At 48.8% G+C, this 9,580-nt stretch overlaps 4 protein-coding genes across 4 annotated transcripts; 2 read left to right on the forward strand and 2 right to left on the reverse strand.

Moving 5' to 3' along the window:
• Positions 1–811: 811 nt before the first annotated feature.
• Positions 812–4,109, forward strand: BDBG_00029 (mannan polymerase II complex MNN10 subunit). The gene is made up of 3 exons (XM_031719698.1): positions 812–2,573; positions 2,680–2,965; positions 3,061–4,109. The coding sequence occupies exons 1-3, from the start codon at positions 2,057–2,059 to the stop codon at positions 3,725–3,727; spliced, it is 1,470 nt and encodes a 489-aa protein (XP_031575566.1). The 5' UTR covers positions 812–2,056; the 3' UTR covers positions 3,728–4,109.
• A 746-nt stretch (positions 4,110–4,855) lies between these two features.
• On the forward strand, positions 4,856–5,306 carry BDBG_00030 (NADH-ubiquinone oxidoreductase 12 kDa subunit, mitochondrial; the record flags this gene model as incomplete). The annotated part of the gene is made up of 2 exons (XM_002628738.2): positions 4,856–5,081; positions 5,218–5,306. 2 exons carry the CDS (start codon positions 4,856–4,858, stop codon positions 5,304–5,306), a joined length of 315 nt encoding a protein of 104 aa, XP_002628784.1.
• A 719-nt stretch (positions 5,307–6,025) lies between these two features.
• BDBG_00031 (pH-signaling protein PalC) lies at positions 6,026–7,699 on the reverse strand (the record flags this gene model as incomplete). The annotated part of the gene is made up of 2 exons (XM_031719699.1): positions 6,026–6,247; positions 6,314–7,699. The coding sequence occupies 2 exons, from the start codon at positions 7,697–7,699 to the stop codon at positions 6,026–6,028; spliced, it is 1,608 nt and encodes a 535-aa protein (XP_031575567.1).
• Positions 7,700–8,558: 859 nt separating this feature from the next.
• BDBG_00032 (bromodomain associated protein) lies at positions 8,559–9,308 on the reverse strand (the record flags this gene model as incomplete). The annotated part of the gene is made up of 2 exons (XM_002628740.2): positions 8,559–8,782; positions 8,888–9,308. 2 exons carry the CDS (start codon positions 9,306–9,308, stop codon positions 8,559–8,561), a joined length of 645 nt encoding a protein of 214 aa, XP_002628786.1.
• Between the last annotated feature and the right edge of the window lie 272 nt (positions 9,309–9,580).

Below are 9,580 nucleotides of genomic sequence, written 5' to 3' on the forward strand. Positions count from 1 at the left end.
TGCTGGAATTCCCAGAAACGGTATTCTAATACCTAACTACATAAATCAGACACCGGCGGGCAATTACAAACAGGACGTCTCTGTTGGTTGAGGACAATGATGAGTATCCGTCGTATGTTTGAAATTTCGGGATTGATAAACACACTAACGTATGTAATAGAACAGTGCAAAAGCTTAATTCCACATAATACTCATTATCATATGGATACACACCAATTAAGTTACACTAGTCCTAATGTAATTAGTTATTATAAGCTTCACCCCACAGATCTCTCAGGTGTATCCGGCCCCCCGGCCCGGGCCTACACAGTAGAGCCCCGGGTAAAGGGACCCCCCCAGGTATAGAGACCCCCCCAAGGGTATAGAGACCCCGGGTAAAGAGACCCCCCCAGGGTATAGAGACTCCGGGTTATACAGCGTAGAGAACCCCTGAGAATAGAGGGGATGGAGCCCTCCCATGATGTGGGGGTCACTATTTCATACAATCTCCAATGAGGAGGAGATCTTGATGACTTTGTTGCAGCACAATCTCAACATCAACAGGACTAACCAACTATGTAACTAGTAGTTAGTTAGTGACTCGCTGAGTAACTAGTTAAGTACGGACGGTACGGAGCAAATGTTACAGATTATTAGACATGGCAAGGGATTAGTGAGGGCCGCGTGGAGCGGTATGATAACTACGGTAGAGAAATGAAATAATAATAATAATAATAATGAGGGAAGACGGGACAACAGGACACATATACAGGTAACTATGGTATGATAATATGAGCACGGAGTAAGTACTGTACATGTGTGGGTGGTGGATGTGCAGTATATATATATATAAAATAAAAAGGGAATTATATAATATCTTGAAGGAAGAGAAGCATCTAAATATCTAATGAAGAGAATAAAATAACTGAAGAGATCTCTGAAGATTGATTTTGTTTTGTTTGTGTTTTTTTTTTTACATTTTCTGCTGTTTTTGTGATTGTTTTTCTTTTTTTTCTTTTTTGGCTGTCGAATCAACACCTCAACTTCTTCTCCCTTCTCTTCTTCTTCTTCCCTCTCTCTCCATTCTCCACTCTCCATTCTCTCTCTCTTCTCTCCTATCTCCTGCTGCTATATAATCCGTATATCCCATCCCGCCGACCAATCGGGCCCTGCGATGTGTCTCACCACCCGCCCTCCTCCACCCACCCGCCGCCCATCTAGCTCATCCTCGTCGTCTCCTGTCTCGCCCTTAGCTTCTGGGCACAATCGCCCCCAATCGCCTCAATCGCCTCAATCGCCTCAATCAATCCAGGATTGATATTTCAAACTTCAGACAAATCTCAGTCGCTACAGATTCTCCCTTGGCCGCCATTGCTACCATCGATCACCAGACTTCTTCCCCTTCCTCTCTCACTTATACCAAGTATCCTTTTACTCACCTCTCGCCTCCTGAACTCCTCTTCCGCTGTGCCTTTTTTCTCCCTTCGGCCCGCTAAAACTCTTATCCCTCCTATTCATGTTTTTGTCAATCAAGAGACTTCGAACCCACCAAAGAAAAACTCGCAAGATATTCAAAGTATAGCTCCTTCGCCGCAAACATAGTCATGCACATACACTATACATAATCTATTAATAAGACATATACGCATACATACGGACCTGCATACACACAAAGACGCAACAGGAGATTCTGTGGAAGCGCGGCCACCGAGGCGGGCAATAAAGACACATACACACACACATATATATATTCTTACATACATCTCCCTGTTCGTGGGTTGAAAGGGAGAGAATTCCGCCCTCTCCCATTCTTCCTGCTCCCCCGTATTCGCCCTTCATCCTGGCTTCAAAATCTTCGAGGGATAGCCGCTCTCCCGGTCCGCACCACCGAAGACGCTCCTCTGTCCGCATCACCTCCTCCGTAAAACACCTCCAATCCTCCTCCAAGCGGGCTCAGGCGGCAGCATCAGCAGTAGCAACAGCAGCAACCACCTCCTCCCTTTCGCCTAGCTCAGGCTCCCTCCCCTCCATCGCCTCCCTCCCGTCAGGCACCCTTCCATATCCGGGCCAGTCGTCCATGTCCCTCTCGAGATCACCCTCCCCCCGTCGTGGCGGAGGATGGTCCAGCCCCGGCTTAACCATCGGCGCCGGCAGTTCTAGAGGCTCCAGTCCGCGAAGGGGATTCAACGACATAGCAAACAGTAGCACAAGCAGCGGGAATGGGGCTTTCTATCCAAACGGTTCACCAATCGCTGGCTCGGGTCCTGGCAACGGTGCGGTGACCTGGGCTTCCGCAAAGGCGAAAAGTGACCGCATAGTCGGCTACCCTTCCTTTTCCACGCGAAACAATGGCTTCTTTTCGAGACAGCGACGGAAAATCTCCGCAAGCCTACCGCGCTTCCGTGTTAATTCCATGCTGGATTACAGTGAGAAGGAAAAGCTGGGTCGCGGGCGATGGCTGCCACGAGGGCTAGGCGACATGCCCATGCGCGCTCGTATCAAAACTCTTCTAGGCAGCTTGATTCGGCGGAAAAGGTTCAGATACTTGCTCCTCCTGCTACTAACTTTTCTCTTTTGGCTGTTCTTCTCAACTCGTGAGTAACCCTCGTGGTTTAAATTTTTTTAAATTTTTTTCCCCCATATATATAGCTCGTATATGTTAAATAAAAAAAAGGAAAACCCCCCACTAACATTTGACAGGCATTATACAATCATACCGCGCATCCTCGATAGGTGGGGGTAAGAAAATCGTGATGCTCGTGGGCTCGAATATCGGCGGAGGAGTCATGGAATGGAAAGGCGCTCGTGAATGGGCAATTGAACGGGATAGTTTGAAAAACAAGAGGAAATACGTCCAGCGCTGGGGCTACGAACTGGAAATCGTCAATATGGTTACGAAGAAACGATACGCACACGAATGGCGCGAAGGGTGGGAAAAAGTCGATGCGATCCGCCAGGCTTTACAACGATATCCCGATGCAGAGTGGTACGTACATGTTCAATACAGAATATTATATGGCCAACAAAAAAAAAAAAAAAAAAAAAAAAAGCCAAAACTAACAAATACATCCCTCCATCCAGGTTCTGGTGGCTAGACCTCCACACCTACATCATGGAACCGACCTACTCCCTCCAATCGCACGTCCTCAACCACCTCGAATCCAAAGCCTACCGTGACATCAACGTCTTCAATCCGCTCAACATCACCCACCCCCCCACCGCGCCCTACCTCGATCCCATCTCCCTCTCCCGGACGGGCGACGACAAAACCTCCTCCATAAACATGATCCTCACCCAGGACTGCTCCGGCTTCAACCTGGGCTCCTTTGTCCTCCGACGCAGCACCTGGACCGAGCGCCTGCTGGACATGTGGTGGGACCCCGTGCTGTACGAGCAGAAGCACATGGCCTGGGAGCACAAGGAGCAGGACAGCCTAGAACACTTGTACATCAACCACCCGTGGGTGCGGCCGCACGTCGCCTTTATGCCGCAGCGGCGCATGAACTCATTCCCGCCGGGCGCGTGCGGGGATGGCACGGATAGGCGCTTCCACTACCTGCGCAAGGAGAGGGATTTCATCGTCAACATGGCCGGCTGCCAGTGGGGACGGGACTGCTGGGGAGAGATGTATTATTATCGCCAGCTGGGGTACTTCCTGAATCGGACGTGGTGGGAGCGGTTTAAGGAAGGCTTGGCGGACATCTTTTTCAAAATGATTGGGAGGCCGCTGAAGAGGCAGTTCACATAAATTTACCTGTTTTTATCTTTTATGTTTCTTATTTTCTATCTTTTTTTTGTTTTCTCATTCTGTTTATCGATTATCCTGGTGATATTCCTTTGGATTTTTCTTGTTATTTTTCTTTCTTTTCTTTTCTTTTTTCTTTTTTCTTTTTTTTTTTAAATATATATAAATTTCTTTACCTTTTCTTGTTCTTTCTTCATTTCTCTCTTTTCGTCTGATCAGGATAGGATACACTTTCTTGCTTTCTCTCTTTTCGTCTGATCAGGATACACTTTCTTGCTTTCTGCTTTCAACTTGTGCCATGATTTTTAATGTTCTCTTCTCCCTTCAAAACTTCAAAACTCTACATTGCATGAGAGCGCATCTCTCTCTCTCTCTCTCTCTCTTTTTTTTTTTTTTTTTTTTTTTTTTTTTTTTTTTTTTTTTGTCATTATTTGTAATTTCCCACTTTCCTTATCCATCTCCACCCCTTTTATTTCCCCATATTCTTTTATTTTTCTTGTATTGTACATTACATGAACATGTACAATTGCGCCGGTTGTTTCTTTATTCTTCCGGCTTCCCTTCGCATCCCTGCACTAAGCCTGCTCTACGGAGTAGACATGCATGTATTCTAGCGACCTGGACATTTACATTTCATGCATTATGTTTTCTACTGTCATCCCAAAATATTTTATTTTTATTTTATTTTCATTTCTTCATTTTGTTACATATACCTCCTTGTTGAACTGGCTGACATCTCTGCATGGTGGATGTTGATATGTGTGCTTCCATATATTATGGTCATACACATACCATACATGGATATAAACACAGATAAAATATAGCAATTCAGACTGTATATTTTGAAACTGTTACTTCAGCTTCTAATTTCAATAAACAACAGCAGATTCATGCTGTATTCTTTGCCGTATCGCCATAGCTCTCTCACAAACATCGAAAGTTCATAGATCACGTGATCACTCTCATTCTGCCGCTCATCCAATAAGCAGCAACATCCAAACCTCACATTAGGCAATTGAATACCCCAATTCAATATCAGCACGCTCCAACCAGACCAATTGCTTTCCATTTACCTACCCCAGACCCATAGTCACCCGGAGAACAACAGACACCAGAGGAGCAACAACAAACATGCCCACCCCGGAATCCGCCGCCTTCCTCGCCAAAAAGCCCACCGTAGCCCCCAGCTACGACGGCGTCGACTTCGAGGACACCGCCGCGCTACACAATGTGCGTGACGCCATCATCCGCGAGCAATGGGTGCGCAGCATGATGGCGCGGCTGGTCGGTGAGGAGCTGGGGAAATGCTACAGACGGGAAGGGGTGAATCATTTCGAGAAGTGTGGGGTGTTAAGAGGTGGGTGGTTTCTCTCCTATGTGTTTCCGTGCTTTATATATAATTTTATTTTTATGTTTGATTTCCCTTGGGGGGATTATATTGTGTGTTTGGTGCTAATTTCTAAACCGTGCGGTGCGGTATGGTGCGGTGGTAGATCGGTATTTCGAACTGTTGAAGGAAGCGAAGATCAAGGGATATTTGTTCCAGGAGAAGAATTACGTTTCGAAACCGGCGTCGTCGTGAGAGTGTGTTTGGGTGTGGGGGATGTAAAGTTGCTGCCGGCGGAGTCGAGGCCGGAGAGTGAGAGCGGTAATATGAGCTGCGGGGAGCAACGATGTGTGCGACGGCGGTGTGGTGGAAGCTTGAGCGTTGGCCAAATGGACGGAAGCCGGATTCTATCAGACGACGGATGATTACCTGCCTTGCACGCGAATTGGAAATGACAAGCGGTGGTGGGATCGGATTACATGGGATACAGGCACTGTCCTGGCCTCATTTGTTTCGTTGGACCAGGAGCACCTCGGTCTTGAGCGGAGGTATCACTTCGTGCCCCAATGGCGCCCTGCGCTCGAAACTCCTCTCACCTGGGTATCGGTCCTCAATTGCGACTTTTCGACCTTCTTCTAGCCGGGTCTTATACAAAATTTCGTTGCGCGCAGTTAGTTACCTCTGGTGGCGTTGCTTTCCCAGCAGCCCTAGATTATCTTTGCTCTCCCCTGTCGATGCCAGTTCGGATGAGCAGAGATATGTGCTGATAAACATGAAAAAGAAAATATCTGTGTACTGTATATATAATAGATTTAAAAGGGAAAAAAACGTTAAAACTTATATAGAAGTCATTATTATCATGTCATCTTCAATTGAGTCATAAACATTCCTCTCCGCTTGGAAAAGATATAGGGACTACATATAAGTGAGTCCATCAGCCAAATGGCTTACAGCAAACCCCGACAGAGTATATACTAGAAATATCCCCTCTCAGACACTTCCCTGTCATCAACTTCTTCATCGCTGCTACACGCCACATCGAAGGACTCATTGGTTTCTGGTGGCGCACGCATGCCTACTAGTTGTTCCGCATCGAGTTGCGGCGGGCTATATGCTGCAGGAGTGGAGTGGATGTCTCTACCTGAGGGTAGGTTTGCTAGGTACGATGATGACGAGGGGATGAGCTGGGTATTTATCTGTATCCGGCCGGTTAGCAGTTCGCAACAAATTTCTCTCTCCCCCAGGTGCTAGTATAGACATACCGTATCATTTATCTTCACCCACTTCGCCTCAAGCATATCCAGCACCCTCCCTTCCTCCTCCCTTCCAGCATCGTCCCCCCAGTCCATTTCCGCCTCGCGCTTCAGCTCCTCCCCCCTCGACGACGACGCCGCTTCCTTCTCAATTTTCCTCTCCTCCCTCCGCTCCGACCACCCCCTCTTCAATTTCGAGAATCTCGCACCAAACCCCCCCTTCCCCGTCCCTATCGCATCCCCTTCCAACGTCCCCCGAAACCCCAATACTCCCCTCCCAGCCCTCAGCCAGGCAATGCCCTCTCCCGTCTTCCCAGCCATCTCCGCATCGATGCCAAAAAACCTACAAGCCTTCGCACGACACACCCGCGCCAAACTGCGCATGTAATTGAGCAAATCCTCGTCAACCTTGGAGTCGTTCCCTTGGCCACCGACAGCACCGGCGCTCGAGAGAGCCTGCTCCGCATACTCGGCTGCGCGCACGCACAGGCGTGCAAAAAGCAACGTACGCACTTTCGGGATATCGGGCGGTTTGACCATCCATTCCGTGTCGAGAGAGTTTCGCGCCTGGATACAGGCAAAGAGGTAGGCGTCGTCCTTGATGACGGCAAGCAGCGTGGCTTCCGCGAGGGCTAGGGTTGCGAGGGCTGATTGTGTGGACGGGTCGAGGTCTGGAATGGGAATTGACGAGGTGTCTGGTCCGGCTGGCGAACTAGGTGTGGATGTAGATGTAGCTGTAGTTGAATGTTTATGGAACTTGGAAGTCTGCGGGGGAAGAGTTGTAGCCGCGCACAGGCCCGAGAGCGAAGACGAGGAAGCCAGAAACGTATGTACACTGCTGGCCTGCAGTATATATTTGGTCGCCGTTTGCACAGCCGCCGTCTTCATTTCTGGCGTAGGCGTTTTGTTCGCATAGAGCGTTTTCAAATATCTAGCCCGCCCAAGGTTGGCCAGGACATACCCCAGCGTCGCTAGCACGAAGGCAATTTCAAAGTCCAGTCCGCGGCCACGGACGCGAGAAGATCGACCCAGTCCCACTTCACCGCGTCGCAGACGGAGCAGCGAAGAATCTGACGAGAGCGTGGTGCGCCATTCGACCTCGATCTCAGAACGGAGGTGGATCTCGATATGCTCTGTGCCGTGTGGGGTAGGGTCGGAGCTGAGGCTGTGCGAGAGGGCGAAGAGGAAGGGGATGTAGTCATTTAGAGCGGTGAGGATAAGCTGTAGGTGGTCTGATTGCTGAGCAGGGGAAAGGCGCTTGTGCTTCTTGAGGGCGAGGCGGAGGGCATGGCGGGCCGTGGAAGCGGACTGGGGGAGGGAGGGGTGGGTGGGGGAGGAGAGATAGGACTGAAAGGATAGGTGGGAGGTGGTGGGGAGGGTAAACGAGAACACCATGGCTATTGGTGTTAGGTGAGCGATGGTATTGGTTTATTAAAAACGAGCTGTAGAGTTATTCTGCTCATGGGTGTGGTGTGGTTATTATGTAGATGAAAGGGGGTTGGTTCAGATTGGAGATGTTTATCTACTCACTCCCCACAACGAAATCATACTTCTATGTCCTAATGCAAGAGCCACAAAATAGTACTGGAAAGAGCCACGTATAAATATCAACGATTGATTTCCTGAGACATACAGACGGGAGAGATCCCGTATATTTATATACAACTATGTCTCGCTGTTTCAATGCTGGTAGTTGAATGGTCCCTTCTCCTCAACAAGTCCATTTCGCCATCTCTGGTATCCTTCCCTGTAGCAGCATGTCGCTAACTGTTGGGGAATATGGCTCTGTATAGAGTTCCCTACGACTTCATTGGTTCCGTTCCACCAACTTATCGCCACACAACCCTCTCTCCGTTTGCTATTGGATATGTAGAACATCGCTGAAGGGCTCCAGGTAATTTAGAAGCCGTCATGTTTCCTATCTCGATAATTTGTCGCGTGAGAAGAATTTTGTAATCGATTGTTCTGTCGCAGTTCCTCCGCCCCCCACTATTTCGTTCAAGCAGCTCGAATCTTGATGGAGATTCCAATATATCCAATAACCATGTTCCGTCCGAGTTGGCATGAGACTTTGCCTCATTCACGTTGACTGAGTGTCGTTTTGGGGCTTGTGAGTTACTGCTTGAAACAGTCCGCCTTGTCTAGGATAGCGCCACGATGGCAGGAGGTTCGTTCATACGAGTACTCAAGATGCTGCGTAGGTAAATATGGATAATATGTATTAAGATCTTCCCGATCGATATATAGGAGACGTTCATATTTCCATCTCCACCACATCGGACAGACTGCTAGGGACACTGCTCATGACGGACGAAGCAGCTTCGGTGCTCGCTTCTCTCGATCGGATCTGCATCCCCCAAGCTTTTATACTTTGGGCTCCGCCCTCTATCACAATGGGATGCACCTCTCCGCTTTTTCCGAGGACAGTACCTTGATACCGCGATTCCTCGCCGGTTTTGCTATGCTTTTTCTTCAGCGCTATGATGGCCACATGTGTCAGCTTGAAAATCAGCTCGAAAAATGCAAACAGAAAGGGGTCATATGCTCTTGTTTCAAAACATAAACACTTTTCACTAGACGTACCCGTGAGGTAATCCTCCTTCTCGAGCGTGTCTTCATCCACTACATCCCCTTCACTGGGAATGAACCCAGCTACCCGTCTAATTTCCTTATTGACTGGTCCCGAAAACCAGGCCATAAACGCCTCGAGTCCGCGCATATCCTCTTCACCCCTTAGCACCTCCTCCGAGAGAGACATCTGGGGTTTCAGGGCACCTGCATCCCGCAGCGCCATAATGACGTCGTGGAGGTTTGGGATAGGGATCTCATCGTGGCTATTGTTGGCATGGTCGCTGGTGAAGGAGGCAAGGAGGATCAGATAGCGAGCGGTCAGGTCGGTGAGTGTGTCAACGACCGCGGGACTGGCCGAATGGAAGCCTGCAGCACGAAGAATTTGGATAACTGGGGGACGTAGTAAGGTGTGGTAAAGATTGGGCGCCGACATCTTCTGCCATAGAATACCTAAGTATCTGCTGCGACTCCACAGATTTGGAAGCAGACAGAGCTGGGGATGCGGAGTGTCTGGAGGTCAAAGCTGGGACTTGACATCGAATGCAGAGTCGCACATTCACATTCGCATTCACTTTGGCATTCGCATTCACGTTCACCTCAAGCTCCTAGTATATCACTCTCCCCAGAAATAGCGACAACAGCACCGCATCTACTATTGAACAAATGATTGTTGACTGTTGATTGTTAGCTATCGGTATGGCCGGG

Source organism: Blastomyces gilchristii (assembly GCF_000003855.2).
Source record: "Blastomyces gilchristii SLH14081 genomic scaffold supercont1.1, whole genome shotgun sequence".
Lineage (NCBI taxonomy): Eukaryota > Fungi > Ascomycota > Eurotiomycetes > Onygenales > Ajellomycetaceae > Blastomyces > Blastomyces gilchristii.

Coding starts and splice junctions, on each gene's coding strand:
- BDBG_00029 (XM_031719698.1), top strand. CDS start 2,057: ATGTCCCTCTCGAGATCACCCTCCCCCCGTCGTGGCGGAGGATGGTCC. Junction 2,574..2,679: donor TTGGCTGTTCTTCTCAACTC/GTGAGTAACCCT, acceptor AACATTTGACAG/GCATTATACAATCATACCGC. Junction 2,966..3,060: donor CGATATCCCGATGCAGAGTG/GTACGTACATGT, acceptor CCCTCCATCCAG/GTTCTGGTGGCTAGACCTCC.